The sequence below is a fragment of the Panthera leo genome, chromosome A2 (assembly GCF_018350215.1).
Source record: "Panthera leo isolate Ple1 chromosome A2, P.leo_Ple1_pat1.1, whole genome shotgun sequence".
NCBI classification, from domain to species: domain Eukaryota; kingdom Metazoa; phylum Chordata; class Mammalia; order Carnivora; family Felidae; genus Panthera; species Panthera leo.
Window position 1 is genome coordinate 30,206,888 of NC_056680.1, and position 21,630 is coordinate 30,228,517.

The 21,630-nt window shown below is 42.3% G+C and overlaps 1 protein-coding gene across 15 annotated transcripts in view; it reads right to left on the reverse strand.

Moving 5' to 3' along the window:
* The window catches only part of CADPS (calcium dependent secretion activator), a 481,138-nt gene extending 460,365 nt beyond the window's left edge, over window positions 1-20,773 (reverse strand). For 10 of the 15 annotated variants that reach the window (XM_042929883.1, XM_042929885.1, XM_042929886.1 and 7 more), the window contains exons 1-2: window positions 20,628-20,773; window positions 20,324-20,552 (exon numbers count right to left, since the gene is read on the reverse strand). In XM_042929883.1, coding sequence (XP_042785817.1) covers window positions 20,324-20,552; window positions 20,628-20,773 — 375 coding nt within the window. Of the gene's footprint in view, window positions 1-20,323 lie in introns of all 15 variants that reach the window. The other 5 variants (XM_042929881.1, XM_042929877.1, XM_042929875.1 and 2 more) reach the window with 1 other exon arrangement.
* Window positions 20,774-21,630: the final 857 nt, after the last annotated feature.

Sequence of the window (21,630 nt, forward strand, 5' to 3'; positions counted from 1 at the left end):
CTAGTTGAATAAATTATGGTGCATCCATACATTCGATTGCTACAAGCTATTTAGAAGGAGACATTTTTATGTTTACTGACGTGCAGAGATTTCCTTTGTATACTGCTGTGCAAAAAAACAGGTTGCAAAACTATTACAGAATTATTACTTTTATGTAAAAGTATATATCCAGGTAGATAATATGAATATATTTTATGTGTAAACTGTATGTCTTTGGGTAGTGGGATTAGGGGATTACTTTAAATTTTACTTCATATATTTCCATATTATTTTTCTGAAGGTTTTATTTTTATTTACAGAAAAATATGTAAAAATACTCAATTTAAGTCAGACTAAGAACAACTATTTCATTGAACTCACTTTATTTTTTTAGTTACAATAAAAGCTGACCTTGTGCTAAGACATGATTTATACTAATCAACAAACTTTTTTTGGCCAAATTATACAGAGTTGGAAGGAAAGAATTCTTATTTCGCTTCTTACATGGTAAATAGAATTATATTTCTACTTATGTCTGAATCTAAATATGCTAAATAAATTAAAGACTTAATGCTTGATAATTCAAGTCCAAGAATCCCTGTTTTTATTTTTTTAAGTTTATTTATTTTTGAGAGACAGAGAAAGAGAGAGCAGGGGTGGGGCAGAGAGAGAGAAAGAGAGGGAGAGAGAATCCCAAGCAGGCTCCGCACTGTCAGCACAGAGCCCAAAATGGGGCTCAAACTCACAAACCATGAAATCATGACCTGAGCTGAAGTCAGGAGCTCAAGGAACTGAGCTACCCAGGCACCTCCCAGAATTCCTGTTTTGAAGAGAAATACAGCATAAAATAAACTAGTTTGGGCCAAAAGTAAGGAAAATCCCATTAAAAATGACTTACACAAGGAAGGAATTTACTACAGTATTAGAAGTCAATATGATAGGTGGGCTCCAGGTCTAGCTGAATGTTGTGGTCCAATACTGTCATCACAAACTTAAGTTCTTTCTGTATCTCAACTATTTCATTATCCTTAGGCCTGGCTTCAGCCTAAATTGGATCTCCTCATGGTTCTAAGATGGCTGCCAGTAGCCATGACAGCTATGCTTCCGTCGTATGTCCATCAGGAGAGGGGGAGTAAAACTCTTCTCCCAAACATAAAATACAAGTTCTTCCCTTCAGTCTGATTGGATCAATTTAGGTCACATGGTCAACCAGGAGCCAGTGGTATTTCCAGTACAATGTCATTTTTGATGGGCTTACACTAATCTGCATCTATTTCTGAAGTTGGGGGTTGGGGGGAAATTATGTGAAAAAAAACTGTTTGGAATTGGAGAGTGAATAACAGGTAGATAACCAAGTTTCTACTACAAAGGATATGTAGACTTTTTAGTATTTATAATGTACAATGGAAAGTTCCATTTGAATCATCTCAACTGGCTGGTCATACTGATTAAATTCACTGGTTAATTCTACAGATTACCCACATCACTTTAGTAATATGTGTTGCTTATATGAGTTTGGGTCATGGAACAAGTGAAATTTTTCATCCAACTTAGCATAAATGTCTCAGACTGTTGTTGTTCCCTAAGATCCCAAAGGCATTTCAAGTAGGCAAATAAATTTGGTGTAAATAAAATTTAAAAAAAAATATTGCATTCTCTAAATATCTGTGTTGCTATTTTATTTGTAGAAAATCTTGGGCTTTTTTTTTAATCCTAGGAGTGAATTATTTTTGTTCTGAAAATGTAGCTCACTGAGAAAAATAATATTGAGTAATAGGTTGTGTAGAAACAAAAGAGTGCGCCAAAGGGTAGTGATTAGAGAAACCCTTACATGGAAGCATTTGGATGAGTACCCAACAGAAATGCAGAGTTCTAACTGAGCGGAGAAGAAAGAAATGTGGTAGATCATAAATCTCCTGAAATTTTGGTGTATACAATATGTATAATGTTGACTTTCCAACAATGTCATTTATTGCCAGCTCATAAGGAAGTAGACATACACTTAATTTGGCATATTTAATTCATGCTGCAGCAAACCTGTATTTCTTTAGTGAAAAGTGGTGAAAGCAAATAACTACCTTATGATCTTCTGTAAGAGCTCAACACAGCCTTCCGACTCAAATCCTAATTGAATATTGACTAAAAGATAGCTTTGAGCTCTCAGCACATAGAAATTAAAGGACAAATATGAAAAGCTCATTGAACTAAACAGCAGATCCACAATTGTTTAGAAATGCTGCTCTGGGGAGATAGGGTGGGTGGGGAATGTGCTTCGGATTAATTAAAACAACTACAAATCTTAACCTATGTGTGTTCGCTTTGAAGGTCTATAATGCTGAATCATAATACACAGCAATATATATAGGCTGCCTGTGAAAAGTAGATAGTAGAAAGAAATCTTTTTTTTTTTTCCCCTCTCCAGGGAAACAGGAAGGGTGGCAAATGATGCGGAGCCATTGCCAAAGCTCATAGGAAGTTGTTTCTAACTTGGTCATGGAAAAATGCTATAGCAAATCATGTCCTTTGCAAATGAGACATTCTGCTCGTGTTGACAATATTCTTTGGAAATTCTGAAGCCTCAAAATGCCTCATAGGAAAACACGTCACTTCAAGACAAGGTCAAGGCCAATCACTCCCCATCTGGCAATCATCCAGGTGTCTGCATTATCTTTGATTGGTCCTTTGCCTCAGTTCGGTGCTATTTCCACCGGAGCTACTAGGAGTACAAATCATTTTCAGAGGCTCCTGAGTGCCTACCAAATAAAGGACAATAGACAAAGTTCAGTAGTATTCAATATTTACCACTCCCTGGTCCCAACCTGCCTTTCCAATCTTATTCCTTGTGAGGGCTTTGTGGTCTGGCTTTGTGTGGCTTCTGTGCCTTTGCTCATGTGGTCCCTAGAATACCTGTTTTCCTGCTTCCCCATGTTCATTCAGATTCTATCTATTCCCTAGCTGCAACGCAGCCTTCTCCACCACACGAGCTGTGACCCTCTGGCAATTAATGTGGTTTGTTGAAGCCTTTGAGATGGTGTAATGACCTGATGACCCAGGAATACAGGCATCTTATCTTAGACCAAAGTCACCCGTCTTCTCAGGAGAACTATACACACAGATAACAGTGTCAAATGAAAAATAAATTCCCTCTTTATCATTAGAACTTTGGAAGACTAGACCACAGTATGGAACCTTTCTCTACCCCTATGTCCACATCCAAATTGTATCATCTCTATTAACAGATAAAAGATGATAGTACCCAAGAATGTGCGAGAAGAGAGACTACCGGAAACCATGTGCTTCCCTTTCAACGTGAGAGACTCTGACCACTAATAAATGGAGTCCAATAACTTTTCTTAAACATTACCACTAAGATCACAATCTTCCCAACTGAGGAGGATTAAGGAAGGAAAGAGAGTATGAATGTTCCTTACTCCCTGGATGCCTGTGCAAACCTAGGTCAGGTTTTCGGGTGGAATCCTACAGTGGTAGGGACAAATCTAAGAGTCTCTTCTAGTCTGTTTGGGCACCTTTTAAAAAGTTTTTCTTCCCAGAAAAGCCACCAGCCAGGCCTCCTCCCCTGCCTTTCTGTGGGCTTGACACAAGCCTGGGCTTACTCTGGAGCTCATGGCCTCTTGGGGCCAGATTAAGCTCCATATGAGTCCTCAAGGTCAGCCTGGAACCTGAAATGGAATCACGTGTACATTTTCTGAAATGACACTGGGTTTACTATGATCTTTGTCCAAGAGTCATTATGGTTTTCACAATGTTAGGCAGAAGTGTTTTTGTACCTGCATGAGAAGGTATTAGAATACTGGTCACTGAAATTAAATACAAAGGGCAGGCAATTTGTTTCACATATTTAAAATTTGTAAGAACAGAAATGAACACTTATATCCCACACATTTATGACACATACATAAAAATTACTCTGATAAAATCAATGCAGTAGTCAACAACTGTTCTAGCGAAATGCTTTTGAACTAGTGATTCAAAACACTTCTACAAATAGGCATTCATTTTCTGAGATTTTCTACAAACTTCCCCACAACACTGTAAAGATGATCTGTGCTGGATAAAATGTTCAGGCCTAATTGGCGACCTTTTCTTACAGTGTGAAGACATTTACACTCCTCCTTTCTCCTTTCTCCATGCTTTCCACACACTTTGCTTAGATTAATCTTCTTAAAATATTACAGTGGTCATGTCTCAGTTCTGCTCAGAATTCTTCAGCGGTTCTTCACCGCCTACCAGATAAAATCACCCCCATGCACAGCAAAGGAAACCGTCAACAGACGAAAAGGCAACTGACTGAAAGGTAGAAGCTATTTGCAAATGAGCTTTCTGATACAAGGGTAAGATCTAAAATATATAAAGAACTTATGCAACTGAAAACCAAAGACCAAATAATCCTATTAAAAAATGGGCAGTAGACCTGAATAGACATTTTTCCAAAGACGACACACAGATGGCCAACAGACACCCAGAAAGATGCTCAACATCACTCATCGTCAGGTAAATGCAAATCAAAACCACAAATGAGATATCACTTCACAGCAGTCAGAATGGCTGGTATAAAAAAGACAAGAAATAACAAGTGTTGGCAAGGATGTAGAGGAGAGAGAAGTCTAATGAGGCAGCTACTGTGGAGAACAGAATGGAGGCTCCTCAAAAAATAAAAATAGAAATAGCATACAATCCTATGAGTCCATTACTGAGTGTTTGCCCAAAGAATCTGACAACACTAATTTAAAAAGATACGTGCAGCATTATTTTCATCACGGCATCATTATTTATAACAGTCAAAACATGAAAGCAACCTAAGGGGCTAGCCATAAATGAATGGCTAAAGAAAATGTGGCATATCTACACAATGGAATGTTGCTCACCCATAAAAAGAATGAGATTTTGCCATTTGCAAGACCATGGATAGACCTAGAAGATAGTATGCTAAGCGAAATAAGTCAAAGCAGAGAAAGACAAATACCCTATGCTTTCACTTAAGTGTGGAAACTAAAAAACAAAACAAACAGAAGACAGAAACATACTCATAAATACAGAGACTAAACTGGAGGTTGCCAGAGGGAAAGTGGTATGGGGATGGGCAAAATAGGTGAAGGGGATTAAAAGGTACAACATTCCAGCCATAAAATAAGTAAGTCCAGAGGATGAAAAGTACAGCATAGGGAATGAATACATGAATGAATGAATGAAGCCCCCCTCCCAATACCTGTACCCTGGTGTTGAAGGATATCCACAGTCCTGACCAACCTTTATTCTTATTTCTGTTATCTCTGATATTAGAACCTTATTCAATCATATTTGTTCAGAGGTCCTCAAACTTGCTTTGCATTACATCATCTCTGAATACTTGAAAATATCTATCCTTCCCTCCAAAATACATCGTGCTACTATCCTTTGATTTTCTCAGTCAGCTGGAGGCTTAATTCAAATGCCACTTCTTCCATTAAGTCTGGAGGAACTCTATTTTACCTGGTAATCAAAAAAGGCATGGTGACCAGAGTCTTGAAATTTCCCAGGAGCCTAAAGAAATGTCTGAGACCTTAAATAAAATGTATTGTCTCCAGTATCTACAACTAAAAATGAAAACTCAAACCTAAAAATGTTCAGGTAAATGACTTCCAAACGTTTGTCGACTTCATTAATTGTTCAGTGTAGTACTCCTATCACTAGAATTGAAAACAGTTGGTGAGGATTCCTGTGAATGCACCATAATTCCTAAGGAATCATAGTCATTTACTAACCAAGTTATATAGACAAATAGTTTTAAGGCAAGATTGAAAAAACCCTTCCAGTTTTATTAAGAATACAAAAATAAATGGATGTGAGGTATATTTTAGTAAGTTTACTAGGAGATGGGGTAGGCCTTCAAAAGTCTGCAATGGCCTCAGGCATACTTTGTGTGAACCAAAGACCGACGGCATAGCAGTGAGCCCTAGATGCACTCAGGAGGCCAAGGCTGGTGCTCTATAGTTTTGCCCAGCCAGTGGGACTTCCCCATACCTCACTTTGCCTGCCACAAAACAGGGACGTAGGATGGATGCCCCACTACTCAAAAAGGTTGTTTTAAAGAAAAGATGAGATCATCTCAGTGAGCATGCTATAAACGGTAAGGAACATCTATTACTGTTCTCTAAATAATCATGAATTCAATAATCATGAGTTCTGCATCAACAATCTATTGAGTTGTATACATATTGATCAGACACCAGAGGATACTAAATGAAATCATCTCTGTAGAGTCAGGAGAAAAAGAACTGATCTACCTTGAAGTTAGGTGTGCTAAATGCTTCAATATAATTACTAGAGCATATCGCTCAGAGGGCAGGCTAGAGTTAGACCACCTGGGCCCCAACCCCTCTCTCTAAACTAAATGTGTGACCTAAGAGAAGTTTCTTAACTGCTTTGTCTCTTGGTTTTCTTGGTAGGGTTGAGATGATTAATAGTTACCTTACAGAGCCATGGTAAAGATTAAATGAGATAAGGCTTATAAATTTATGCAGCAGTGACTCCACAGAATAAACATCCCATAAATAGTCATTATTTATTCCTGTTCTTTATAATGACTGGGTGCCATCATCCACCTAGAGAGTGATAGAAGGCAAGTGACAGAAGGCAGTGCAGGGATGCTAAGTGGTTTAATAGGCTGAAGTTGAGGGTGTGTGCAGAATTGCAAGAGTAGAGCCTGGCTGGGGAGAGAGGATCCATTTAGGCCACGCAAATGAGTTTAGAGTGTATCCTGCGCAAGAAACAGAAAGCCACCCAAGAAGTCTGAGCAGAGAAAAGTCCTGATTGGGTCTGTGCTGCAGAATGATCACCTTGGTATCTGGAGGAATGTGGGCAGGAAAGGAGGCAGAGAGAACAGTTAGAAAGATATTGTTGCAGAAGCCCACGCAAGCAATCGTGAGCACCCAAAGCAGGGCACCAGTAATGAAGATGAAGAGAAGGAGAAAGACGAAAACTTGCACAGGAGGAACATCGACAGGATGTATGTGGCCTTTGGTGGTTAGGACGACCAACAGTAAAGATTCGAAGTTGAGTTGTGCCCTACCGTGTTGAACAGCTTAGTTACATAGTAGCACCAGTAGGACAGTCAGTGAATCAGAAAATAGAGGAGAAAGAGACTTGGTGAGAAATTCTATTGTTGGGTGGGCTGAAGACATCCCATGGGACATGTCATGAAGGTCAATGTTCTTCCAAGTGTAGTCTGCAGACCTGTGTCATCATCCATGAACTGCTGGTTATTGGTCCTTACCAAGATAAAATACTAGTATGAGAAATTACATCAACTTCATCATTAAGCGGGCCAATCCAGCTTACATTTGTGTGTGTGTGTGTGTGTGTGTGTGTGTGTGTGTGTGGCAAGACTTTCTTGAAGAAAGTAGTGAGTTAACTTACATTCCAGTGCAGTTCCTTATCTCATTGTAGACCCATGATGAAGTGCTCACTGACTTGAACCAGTCTCAGACCACACCTTTGGCAGCCTGATGAATGGGTCTGGAAGCCTGGTCAGAGACTCACGCTAGAGCCAAAGATCTGAGCATGGGAGGTGTAGGGATGTCAGTAGCTAACACCATCATTAGTGGTGAAATGGCCCGGAGAGCTGATATAGAGAAGGGGGCTGTATTAGTCCAGTATGGCTGCCATACGAAGTACCACAAACTAGGTGGCTTAAGCAGAAATTTATCCTCTCACAGCTCTGGAGGCTAGAAATTTAAGATCAAGGTGTCTGCAGAGATGGCTCCTTCTGAGGCTGTAAGAATATATTCCATGCCTCTCCCCTAGCTTCTGCTAATCTTTGCCGTTCCTTGCTTGAAGAAGCATGACTTTAATCTCTGCCTTCCTCTTCACATAGTGTTCTCCCTGTGTCTCTGTGTTGAAATTCCCCCCTTTCAATAAGGACACCAGTCATAATGGATTAGGGTCCACTTGACGGACCTCATCGTAACTAATAACATCTGCAAAGACCTTATTTCCAAATAGGTCACATTCTGAGGTACTGAGGATTAGGACTTCGACATGAATGGGGCAGGTGGGGGAGGGAGCGGGATGGGAAGGGGGACACAATCAACCCATAACAAGGGCCAAGGACGGAGACCGAAAAAACACCAATATTTAAGATTCAGACACCACATCCTGCCTTATAAGTTACATTCTATATTGGTGGATCTCGACTTCTCAACCAGATTGGTAGGTTCTTAAAGATCAGGAAGGCTGCCTAAAATGTCTTTGCATATTTTGTCTCCAGGATTTAGGGAGTTTCTTGTATGTAGAAGTGGCTCAAAACAATGTTGTTTGATGATGTATAACAAACAAAAATTGAATATGGAAGAGTCCTCAAGAAATGTTTTGAACACAGTATGTTATGACACGCCGCCTTATAGACAACAGTTGCTGCACTTGTCAGAAAAATCACCAAAGTCGATGTTCAAAATATATTTTAACTCATTTGCTTAAACAACTCTATGCCTACCATCCACACCAAAAGGCTGTTTTTCTGCATGGGCAACAGAAGGCACAATTATTTGTGAAAATTTTCAATGTGTTTCCTTTGTTTTCTTAAGCGATACAGTAGGTTCTCTGTACCACTCTGCATGTTTGCCAAAATCCCATTGTCTTTTTGAAAGCAATACAGCCCCTGGTGGGTATGTAACTTAGCATGCGCTCCTGGGACACTTAGGGATTTTTTTCTTTTAAAGTTAACCTCCAAGTATCTCACAACTTTCCTAGTGCACAGAAGTGATCCAGAGAAACACCACATGACAGGTTGATATGTTCCTCCCACAGGCTGCTGAGAGGACATATATATGTTATCAGGTTACTCCATTTCTCTCAATTCTAGAAAAGTAGTCAGAAGCTGGGAACACTGGGGGGCTTGAGAATTCATTTTTTTTTTTCAAAACTCTCAATGTTTCCCCTGTTTGTTAAAATGCAAACAGTGGGTTAGCAAAGATAATTTTCCCCTTGACTAGTGAAAGGCATCAGAAAAATTGATACCTCAGCAGTTTTACTGTTTTATAGACACTTCACACCCATCCTATTCTTATTACCACATCCAGTATACAATAGCACTAGTGGGATAGTTATTATTTATTTATATCCTAACTATACTCAGAAAGGACTTTAGACAGCTTACAATAAGAGAGACAACAGTCCCCAAGTCCCCTAACAGAATAAAAGCAGACAAAATCATCTTCATTAATGTTTTTAATGTTTATTTATCTTGAAAGAGAGAACGAGTGCGCCTAAGCAGGGGACGGCAGAGAGAGAAGGAAAGAGAGAATCCCAAGCAGGCTCCAGGCCGTGAGCACAGAGCCCATAGCAGAGCTCGATCCCACAAAAGGGGAGATCATGACCCCGCCAAAATGATGAGTCGGAGCCGGGCAAACTGAGCCACCCAGGCGCCCCCAAGTATATTTATGTCCAAACACGTAGAACTTAGAGATTCTTTTCTAAAACCTTGGCAACAATGACGCTAATATTTTAAATAGTCTTTCACTAAAATGCTGTTGACTAACCATTCTTTTTTTCCTTCAGAAAGAGCTAAATCAAATAAAACTTAATAAAGAACATATACCCAGTATGGAGATTCAGTTCTGACTTTGGTTCTTTGTGACTTCATGTTTGGCCATTTAAACATGCCCTACGGTGATTCAAGTTCGGCAGGGATTCAACTGTATCAAGAAATTCACAATTGCTTCTAGTCTTTAAAAGAAGACACCTCTAGAATATCTCGAAATGTGTCCATTGTTGGTATAAACAAGCGAAGCTGGGAAGTAACTGATGGTATGTTTCTGCTACATAATTTGGAAACCATTTGGTAATTGGTCAACTCTTCATGTTTTCCATCGAGAAGTTTTTATAAAAATAAATATGTTGAGTATCTATAATAGAAGCAGACTGCATTTAAGACTCTTTCACTTACTCTCCTTAGAAGCTCCCTAGGAATTTCAAGTGTGGAATTTCAAATATAATGTTTACAAGTACCTGCTTTGTGCCAAGCACTGTTTTGAGAAATGGGTAATCAAAGGGCAGTAAATGTGGTCCCTGTCTTTGGGGTTCTTACGGTCTAGTGGGAGAGAGGCGTACACACATAAGGTAATTTAAATGTAATGTACAGGAAGTAAAGTAGAAATAGAGTAGGGAGTTGAGAAAGCACTTAGATTTGGGTAAGGTTTCCTGAAAGAGAGAACACTTGAGTTAATTAAAATACAAACAAGAACAAATGAGGTAAAGAAAGGTGAGAAAGGGGCGCCTGGGTGGCTCAGTCGATTAAAGTATCTGACTTTGGCTCAGGGCATGATCTCATGGTTGGAGATTTCGAGCCCCACATCAGCCTCTGTGCTGACAGCTCAGAGCCTGGAGCCTGCTTTGGATTCTGTGTCTCCTTCTCTCTCTCTGTTCCTCCCCCCCCCCCCCCCACACTCATGTGCGCGCTCTCTCTCTCTCTCTCTCTCTCAAAAATAATAAACATTCGGGGTGCCTGCGTGGCTCAGTCGGTTGGGCATCCGACTTCAGCTCAGGTCATGATCTCGCAGTCCGTGAGTTCGAGCCCCGTGTTGGGCTCTGTGCTGACAGCTCAGAGCCTGGAGCCTGTTTCAGATTCTGTGTCTCCCTCTCTCTCTCTGACCCTCCCCCGTTCATGCTCTGTCTCTGTCTCAAAAATAAATAAATGCTAAAAAAATTTTTTTTTAAAATAATAAACATTCAAAAAAGTTAAGAAAAGAAAAAGGTGAGAAAGATGTTCTAAAATAAGGAACAGCGTGAGCAAGGGCACTGTACTACAAAACAGTATGGGGCATCTGGTGGACAAAAATGCAGGAATACTACTATTATTGTTACTGATAGCATTTGCTCAATATTTACTCCATATTAAGGAATTGTTAAGCAATTAACATGCTTTTCTCTTGTAATCCTCAATATTACTCCCCCGCTTTCCAGATGAGGAAACTACGACTTGAAAGAGATTAGATAGTGTTCCCAAGGTCATAGAGCCACCAGGTCACGATAGTGACTAGGGATTTGTTTTTTTGTTGTGTTTTTGTTTGTTGTTTTTTTTAAATATGAAATTTATTGTCAAACTGGTTTCCATACAACACCCAGTGCTCATCCCAACAGATGCCCTCCTCAATACCCATCACCCACCCTCCCCTCCCTCTCACTCCCACCCCGCCCACACCCCGAGAGTTAGTGAAATGTTTCTGTACAAAGAAAATAGGGATGTATTGGACCCTCAACTCCATCCATTCTGTAAGACGATGCCACAGTGATAGATAACCACTGCCTGCTAGGTCTACTTAATCTTGTCAATAATAAGGATCACAATGATAAGAGCAATAGTGAATATAAGCCATGCTATGGTCAGTACTTTACGTATATTAACTTTCTCAGTCCTTTTACAGATAAAAATAACACGACATGGCACACATCAACTTGAAATCATAAGAACACTTATGCAGCACTTACTACATGCCCGACATTGTTCTAAAATCTCTAGTGTATTATCTCACTTCATTTTTATAAGAATCCAATGATGAAGGTACTCTGACGAGTAAACTGAGTCACACAGAGATTAAATAGGTTGCCCCAAATCAGAGGCAGTTTGGGGTACAGCCAAGGGAACAAATCCAGGCATTCGAGTTTCTGAATCTATGTCCTTAACTACCGTTCTTTACTGTCCATCATATGTCAAGTGCAATGAACAGACTTAAAAACACTGGCCGACTTCATTCCTCTTTCTTTACCTGCAATTAACAGAGAACTCTATCATATACTTGGATGGAAAAATGAAAAAAATAGCAAGGTAATACGAATCATCAGCTCTTCAATTCTGCAGAAACTATAAATCTGATCCTAACAAGGAAACTGTTGCCAGAGACAGAGAACATAGAGCTCCAAATTCCAGATCGTTTTCTTGGATGTGTTCCAGGGGCCAGGGTCAGACCATCAATATCTGTGCAACAATAGCAAAAAGAGATGGTGTTGGAAAGAACCAGAGAGCTGGTGTCTTCCCATCCAGATGCATATAGTATCTATCTTGGAGTGAGAATTTTCGTTAAAAATGATCAACATTTCATTATTTAGGTGATGGCTTGGAAGTCTCATTTCTATTGCTTTTTGCAAACTCATACAAACTCAAACCCACCTTCATCCTCCAGTTTTCAGAGAAGCCAGAAATACAAATTTTTTGGCGAAGTAAGCTCATGGTTTTATACGTGGATAACTGGTTCAAAAAATTGAAAAAGGCAATGTAGAAAAAACAAAATCTACCTGTGGTTCCCTTTTGGCCCACAGGTCCCAGTTTACAAGCCCTCCTTATAGTCTTATAACATTTTTTTAAGTTTATTTATTTATTTTTGAGAGAGTGAGAGACAGAACGGAGGAGGGGGAAAGGGAGAGGGAGCGAGAGAATCCCAAGCAGTCCCCACACTCAGCAGGGAGCCCATGGTGGGCTCAATCCCATGACCGAAAGATCATGACCCAAGCCAAACTCAAGAGTCTGGCACTCAACCTGAGTCACCTGGGTGCCCCTGCAGTCCTACAATCTTTTAAGATCTCACCTCCTCATCTGAAAATTTAGTTGGACAAAGTGAGCTATAAATTCATCTTCATTTCAGACTCTTTGAAGATACTGCCTTACCATGTAATGTAAAAAACATAGCAAAGAGAAGTTTGAAGGAAATTAGAAGCCTTGATCATGAGTAACTGCATTGCTCAGCAAGGACTATCAACTACTACACAGAAATGGCACCTTGGAGATTATCTGAAGCTTCCCCATCCACCTCTTCATAGGAAAGATAAAGAAATTACCCAGAGACAGAAGTTGACTTGCCTACAATCAGAGGTTTATTCGTGGTACAGACTGAGCTCAGACACAGTGTCTTTTCTCTTCATTATCCAGGTTTCTTCATTCTGTCAGAGAAGTCAGGTCCAGCCAGGCCTGTAGATCCCTGCACTGGATGTTTTCCTATTACATACACCAATAAATCTGTCCCTTCCCCTTTGTGTTCCTTTTGATTTAGCCACTTGAGTTGGGTTTTTGTAACTTAGAGCCAAAATAATTTGACTAATAGTGTCCCACAAACAATGGCTCTTTCCACATTCCTGCTACCTCATGCTCTTCTCCAGAGTGGGGTACCTGTCCTTACTTATGCTTACACAAATCACACAAACTCTTTTAGACCTAACCCTAACCCATTTCCTCCATGAACATTTTCCCTATTCTTAAAACCAATCCCTTGTGAACACATGCGCACACATTCTCTTCCCTTATACTTTAGTATTTGTAATCAGCATCTTACAATTAAACACTCGCTTATTCTCAACTTATCTGACATGTATAGATGTCATCTTCCAGACTGGAACATAAGCTCCCCAAATCAGGTACCTATCTCACAGGTATCTTCTGGTTCCGTAACCACGCCTGGGAGAGTGCTTGGTGCAAGGAGTAACTAGTCATCTATTTAGAACTTATTTCTAAGTTAGTAGAACCCTCTTAATCATAGCTGTATAGACATCTGGCCCCAAGTCACAAACACTGATTATATTTTAATGCAATAGCCTAGGACTATATATTAAATTTGCTTTTGTAATCAATGTGCAGAAATCAGTTGCATTCTTATACACTAACAATGAAGCAACAGAAAGACAAATGAAGAAACTGATCCCATTCACAATTGCACCAAGAAGCATAAAATACCTAGGAATAAATCTAACCAAAGATGTAAAAGATCTGTATGCTGAAAACTATAGAAAGCTTATGCAGGTAATTGAAGAAGATATAAAGAAATGGAAAGACATTCCCTGCTCATGGATTGGAAGAATAAATATTGTCAAAATGTCAATACTACCCAAAGCTATCTACACATTCAATGCAATCCCAATCAAAATTGCACCAGCATTCTTCTCGAAACTAGAACAAGCAATCCTAAAATTCATATGGAACCACAAAAGGCCCCGAATAGCCAAAGTAATTTTGAAGAAGAAGACCAAAGCAGGAGGCATCACAATCCCAGACTTTAGCCTCTACTACAAAGCTGTCATCATCAAGACAGCATGGTATTGGCATAAAAACAGACACATAGACCAATGGAATAGAATAGAAACCCCAGAACTAGACCCACAAACGTATGGCCAACTCATCTTTGACAAAGCAGGAAAGAACATCCAATGGAAAAAAGACAGTCTCTTTAACAAATGGTGCTGGGAGAACTGGACAGCAACATGCAGAAGGTTGAAACTAGACCACTTTCTCACACCATTCACAAAAATAAACTCAAAATGGATAAAGGACCTGAATGTGAGACAGGAAACCATCAAAACCTTAGAGGAGAAAGCAGGAAAAGACCTCTCTGACCTCAGCCGTAGCAATCTCTTACTCGGCACATCCCCAAAGGCAAGGGAATTAAAAGCAAAAGTGAATTACTGGGACCTTATGAAGATAAAAAGCTTCTGCACAGCAAAGGAAACAACCAACAAAACTAAAAGGCAACCAACGGAATGGGAAAAGATATTTGCAAATGACACATCGGACAAAGGGCTAGTATCCAAAATCTATAAAGAGCTCATCAAACTCCACACCCGAAAAACAAATAACCCAGTGAAGAAATGGGCAGAAAACATGAATAGACACTTCTCTAAAGAAGACATCCGGATGGCCAACAGGCACATGAAAAGATGTTCAACGTCGCTCCTTATCAGGGAAATACAAATCAAAACCACACTCAGATACCACCTCACGCCAGTCAGAGTGGCCAAAATGAAGAAATCAGGAGACTATAGATGCTGGAGAGGATGTGGAGAAACAGGAACCCTCTTGCACTGTTGGTGGGAATGCAAATTGGTGCAGCCGCTCTGGAAAGCAGTGTGGAGGTTCCTCAGAAAATTAAAAATAGACCTACCCTATGACCCAGCAATAGCACTGCTAGGAATTTATCCAAGGGATACAGGAGTACTGATGCATAGGGGCACCTGTACCCCAATGTTTATAGCGGCACTCTCAACAATAGCCAAATTATGGAAAGAGCCTAAATGTCCATCAACTGATGAATGGATAAAGAAATTGTGGTTTATATACACAATGGAATACTACGTGGCAATGAGAAAAAATGAAATATGGCCTTTTGTAGCAACATGGATGGAACTGGAGAGTGTGATGCTAAGTGAAATAAGCCATACAGAGAAAGACAGATACCATATGGTTTCACTCTTATGTGGATCCTGAGAAACATAACAGAAACCCATGGGGGAGGGGAAGGAAAAAAAAAAAAAAAAGAGGTTAGAGTGGGAGAGAGCCAAAGCATAAGAGACTGTTAAAAACTGAGAACAAACTGAGGGTTGATGGGGGGTGGGAGGGAGGGCAGGGTGGGTGATGGGTATTGGGGAGGGCACCTTTTGGGATGAGCACTGGGTGTTGTATGGAAACCAATTTGACAGTAAATTTCATATATTAAAAAATAAAAAAAATTAAAAAAAAATTTGCTTTTGTAGGGGGAAGATCTATGAATCATTTGACTTCCCCACTTTACACAGGACAATTCTTCAAGAATGAAGGATTTAATTTCCTTTGTTCTTCAGTCCAGTTTTAGGGAAGCATAAGGCTATTCCAAGAATGTAATGAAGCAAGAGCCCTCTCTGATTATTTTTTTGGTGTTCTTCATCTTCAGAATTTCTCTGCTAGTACCAGTGCGAAACAGTTCCTGCCCATTGCACCAAGGAGATTGGGAGGAAAATGCCAGAAAGCATATATAAAGACTTCAGTTCTTCTCCTGATAAAGAAAGAAACAATTCTGTTTCAAGGAATCCTGGCTTAATAGCCATTTCATTCTCTCAAAAGGTTAGAACATTTATTTTTTAAAATCCAAATCATATGTCACATTGACAAAGCAACTCTTAAGAATTCTGAATAGTAGAGCTAACCCAAATGCCCCAAAGCATATCTGAATGGACGAATCACTATTATGGATTTGAAGTATATACATATACTGATGCACATACATAGTTAACTAGGACTAGGTCTTAACTTTTAGGAAAGGCATGGGCTCTTGAGTCACGACCAATTAACAAAGCCAAATAAGTAAATGAATAAAGACAGAATTTCTGTGGCTAACAATGACTCAACATTAGCCATAATTTCATGGCAAGATATAAGATGAATCACATAGAAATCACATAGGGAGCTTGAACTTACAACACATTTGATCTAGTCATTAAGTCCTCTTGAATGAAATAGGAGTTCATATAAAATAAACATGATTTTAGGATTGCCCCGTCCCTCATCATACACACACGCACGCATGCACACACACACACACAGATATACATGTACACAAATGTATATATGCACCCAATATTCATTTTGGACGTTTATAAACCAGACATAATCCCTACTAGTATATTAAAAAATTGGCCATGCCAATCTAAACATTAGAACTGTTTACAGTGCCCGCTTTTACATTCCCTCAGTTACTTCTAGAAGTAGCTAGTTCACATGAGGTAGCCACTCATCACCGTTACTACACAATTTAGAAACATATGGTGCAGCTTTACCATGTGAACCACTGGGTATTCACTTTCCCATTATGACAAAAGAGGGAAAATAAAAAGCACAGAACAGTTTTTCACATTGTCATTTATGAGCTGCTAAAACATTGTGATAGTTTGAAGACTAGATTTTTGTTTTTGTCATTAATTACCTACTAGCCTGTTATATTTAGTTTCACTGTAGTACAAGAGTAGACCTATAAATGAAAAATACGATTACACATGGTCTATTTAAAGTCCCTTCTTTTAACCAGGGAGATTATTGGAATGACCAGGCACTCTTCCCCAGGAAAAGTAAAATCAAAGTAATTAACTAACAAAATGATCCAGGAATGGTACCTTCCCTCCCTCTGCTCTTTTCCAACTGTTTTTCTGAACTAAAATACCTTTTTTGGTTTTTTGCTTGTTTTTTGGTTTTTTGTTTTGTTTTGTTGTTTGTTTCCTTGTTTTTGTTGGTCTTCAGCTCAAACCACATAGAAAGCCTGACAATAGTCTGGTGTTCCGATTTACCAGCCAATAATGGCCCATCTCTCTCCTTCATATGCTTTATGAGGTTAATACCTAAATGTCCATTTTGTGTATGTTGATTATTTGATAGGTACCCAAAGGGAGAGGAGCAGATCTCTCTAAACTCAAACAGAAATAACTCTGGGTAAAAGGAAAAGTACACCTGACATGTTGTCAGGATGCTAAGATTCTATTTTTCACTCTAGAATATTTCTGGCCAGTGTCACACATTAAAAAGACACGATTTGAAATCAGAATACCCCATGCCTCAGTTCCCACTCTTTCTCCTATCCACATAGTGCTTCAGGCAAATTATAAAACATTCTGAGTCTCAGTGTTCTCTTCTAAAAACAAAGATGGTAATTCCTACACTGTTAGAGTTAGGAGAATTTTAAATGATCAAAGAACAAAAAAAAACAAATTAAATAAAAACTAAGAGAATTTCAATAAATTACCTATCTGTGTTAATTATGCATCAATATTGGTTCTTTAACTGGAACAGATGTAACATACTATTGTAAGATATTAATAGGGGAAAACTGGGGCTGGGGCATATGGGAACTATTTTCTCAATTTTTCAGTAAATCTCAAACTCTTCTAAAAAAGCCTATTTTTAAAAAATGATCTAAGTGAAGTGCCTTGCACATAGTAGGCACTTGAAAAATTGCAGCCAATGTATGACATAGAGTGTTTGGTTTCAGAAAGTGTATATTACACTCAGCATATTTTTCTTCACCTATATTGGGATATAACAGACATATAAGATTGTATAAGTTTAAGGTGCACAGCGTGATGATTTGACAATACAATCTCTTCTTCTCCCCAATCTGGCAACTTTTTCATAGGCAGTTTTCTCTGGCTCCCTCCATGTCACTCTATTCCCTTTTTGCATCATTTTTCCTCTAGCTCTTTCTAACTCATCCGTTTCTATGTATAGTTTACAACCGGTTTCTATTTCTCTGAGACTCATTTAAGTTTATCAATCTTGTTTGTTAACAGGCCTTAAATTTTATCACAGCGCTTATGCAAACATTTCAGTTACTTTCATTTAAAAGAATACATCAAAGTTCCAAGCTTTCTGCTTGGAGAAAAACAGCAAAACATCCTTTCTAAGACACTAAAAACATGAAGATACAGAAATGGAAAACCTTGTTTTCTTTTGTAATAAGGAGATAAATATTCAGCTTCCCAGTAGAGGCAAACAGCCCTGAGGCAGCTTTGCAGGAATATGCATTTAGCACTAGTTTGCTGCACTAACTAAAAATAGTTGGACCAAAAGCCAGTGTTATCTATCCATCCTGTAGTCTCTTCGATGGTAAGGTCATGTGTAAAAACAGAACCCACCTGCCCCTCAAAACCACAGCTTTGAATGGATTCAGGTAAAACATGTAATCAGGCCAGAAAAACTTAACCTCACGATGACCTTTTCAGGTGGCTGGAGTTTCTGTTTAGAAGAAATGGGCCACTGTGAGAATGGATTTCTCTCCCCATTCCAGTACCAAATGTAAGCCTCTATTAAAAGGACAGAGCTCTAGAGCCTTTTGACTGATAAAGTTTGTTTTATATTTTTCTCTTTAAATCACAACAGTTTTCATTACCAAAGGAATAGGACATCTTTGGTTGGTGCTGTCATGAACGGGATAGATTTTAAAGATGACATTTCCCCTGCTATCCCACAATTACCATAAAAATCACAAGCTAAAGCTTGAAATATCAGGCCCTGTATGTGGATCCAACACCCAACCTTGATAGCAAATCCAAACACTTTTATTGTTCGGAGGATATTCTTGTCTATGATAGTCCAAAATAGAGGCTGAAGAAGCAAGGGGCCCCTGATGAGGGGCAGAGTGGAGGGAAGCCCACCTGCTATTCCCCAACCAGGAAATGAGTCGGATTTTTAATAAAAGTGATAACCCAACCCACCATTCTGGTGGCAGAAATAAATCATCAGCGCTAGCTGGGGTGTGTACATATAGAAGCAAAACAAACAGAAATCTGTGCTCACTCAAGATAAGGGTGGATAAATGTAGGAAAACCTAACACTCTACTACCGCAACATGTAATTCAGTCTTAAATGGCAGCAACCAAGAAATTCACTATTTTAGGACCCCGTCCCTGTGGGGGCTTCACCGGCTATTATCTCAAAATGAAATTGGCAAATTCACTTAAAAGAGACAACGGAATGCCGACTTTCTTCACTAACTCACTCCAACTGGGGACCTGACCTCTTCTCTTCTGGTCCCGCCACTGCTTCTTATCCTGCAGTAACCTTCCCCCCCCCCCCCCCCCCTTCTCTGGCTGGAGAACAGCTGATGGAAATAGGCACTTTTTCACATCAAAGGCAGTCCGGAGCCGCCTCAGCCGTGCCCCAGCCTCAGACACAAAAAGCTTTTGATGCTTGTAATTGCGAAGCTTTTTGCAGCTGCACTTTATCAAGCCAAAAGCGGCTGGGCTTGGAGGGCCTTGAAGAGCCAGAAGGTGGCGGCGAAGTCACCTTGGGAAGAGGAGAAGAGGGTCAAAGGGAGGAAGGTGGAGGAGCTGACCCTGGCAGAGGGACCGGAGGGCTTGCCCCGGCTCTGGGGTCACGGAGGAAGGGGGAGGAGGGCGGGGTGGAACAGCAGCCACAGGGAAGCGGTGCCGGGGGTCCCTTCGGCGACCCTCGTCGGGATCAGCTGACCCCAGTGAGAGGAGGAGGGTGCCCTTCGCGGAGCGACTGGAAGCTTCGCCTTCCGGGCTGGCTTTCTCCCGCCTGCCCCTGCGGCTCTCTCGGCCCAGCGAGCCGAGCGCTGCTGCCAGGCGCTCTTCTCGCTCCACACCGGCGCCCCCACCTGCCGGGTGCCCCCGCCCGCCGAGCGCACGCCCAGGAAGGCGGGCCCGGAGCTGAGCGCAGCCGCCCGCCGCTGGAGAGTGCCGGGAGCCCGGCAAACGAGCAAGGCCTCTCAGCGCGCCGCGGGCTGCAAGTCGCGCCGCGGGCTGCAAGTCACTCCCCGAGCCTCCTGGGCCAGAGAGCGGGACCTGCCCGCCTAGCTTCCCCGGCTCGCCCGGGTGGGGACACGCGGCGCTGAGGTCCAGGCCCCTCGCCGGTCCCGGGCAGCTCCAGGCGCGCTCGGAGCTGGGCCCGGCCCGGCCGCGGAGAGGGGGCCTCGTAGCCCCTTCCCCAGGGCGCGGTCTCCCGCTTCTGCTCCTCCTCGCCAGCTGCGCCGCCAGCTCCCATTGTTCGCCCCGCCCGTCTGGCGACGTCCCGGCGCCGCTCCCGGGGCCTCCCAGGCGCACCTACCTTCTGCTGCCGGCGAGCCATGTCGGTGGGCTGCTTGGCGTTGAAGGGGTAGGCGATGCAGCGCATCACGAACACATAGAGCTGCAGCCTCTTCTTCCTCTCCTCCTCCTCCTTCTGCAGCCGCTCCAACTCCTCCTTCTCCTTCTCGCTCACCACCGACGGGCTGGGGCTGGAGGGCCGGCCGCCACCGGCGCGGGTGCTGGGCTGCAGCCCCCCGGCCCCGCCGCCGCTGCTCGCGCCGCTGCCCCCACCGCCGCCGGCGCCCACCCCGGCTCCGGCGCCGGCACCGCCGCCGCCCCCAAGCCCGGCGCCGCTGCCGCCGCCCGAGCCCTCGCTGGTGCGGCTGGGAGACAGGCGCGCGCCGGACGCGGCCGAGCCGAGCACCTCCTTGCCGCTCTCCTCCTCCACGATCTCATCCGATTCCTCTTCGCTGGACGAAGGGTCCAGCATGGTGGCGCCCGGGGAGGGGGGTGGTCCTTGGAGCCCCGGGCTAGGGGTGCAAAAGATGGGAGGCGCTGGAGGCAGCTGGGGGTCGGCTCCCCGGGATGGGCGCTTCTCCCCAAATCAGGGAGCGGGCGCTGCTGCTCAGCCGCCGCCGCCGCCGCGACTGCTTCCTCTGCCCGGCGATCCCGAGCTGGGCTCAGACCCAGGAGCGCGAGGGGAGGAGGGGAAGGGAGAGGTGCGTCCGTGGACCCGAGGTGGGCAAGGGGGAGAATCAATTGCGAGCCCCGAGCTCGCAGCCGGATACCATCTGCAGCCGCTGAAGGAGGCGCCTCCAGAAAAGATGCCGAGTGTTGCAAGCTGTCGATGCAGCCAAGAGCCTAAGAGGCATCTTGCCGATTGGGGAGGGAGCGGCGCTTACGTGTTTATTGGCTTAACTCTCCCGTGTCCGCTGCGTAAAGGGTGGCTGCAGAAGGCTAGAGCCTGGAGAGCGTGGAGCGGCCCGCTAGTCTCAGAGCTTCAGTACCGACCCTAACACTTTCCCACACTCCTCACTCTCTCCCCTTGGTGGATAATTTCTTTCTTGTTAACCAGTTGTCATTGCCTCGACCTGTCTCACCCTCCCACGGACAAAAAGTTCTTGGGGGAGGAAGAAATAGACAGGCCAGTGAAGACTTCTTGTTAGCGAAGAGTGGGCGGTCTATTTGGAGACGCTTATTCCAGAGGTCTGGCTAAGAGGAAGTCGGTGAGATGCCTTATGAGAAAGAGTCTACCTCCTTTCCCCCAGGCTTCTTCACACCTGGGGCGTGGGGGCAGTGGGGCTTAGCAGCATGTTGGTCCCACCTGTGTAAACTTTGATTCCACCA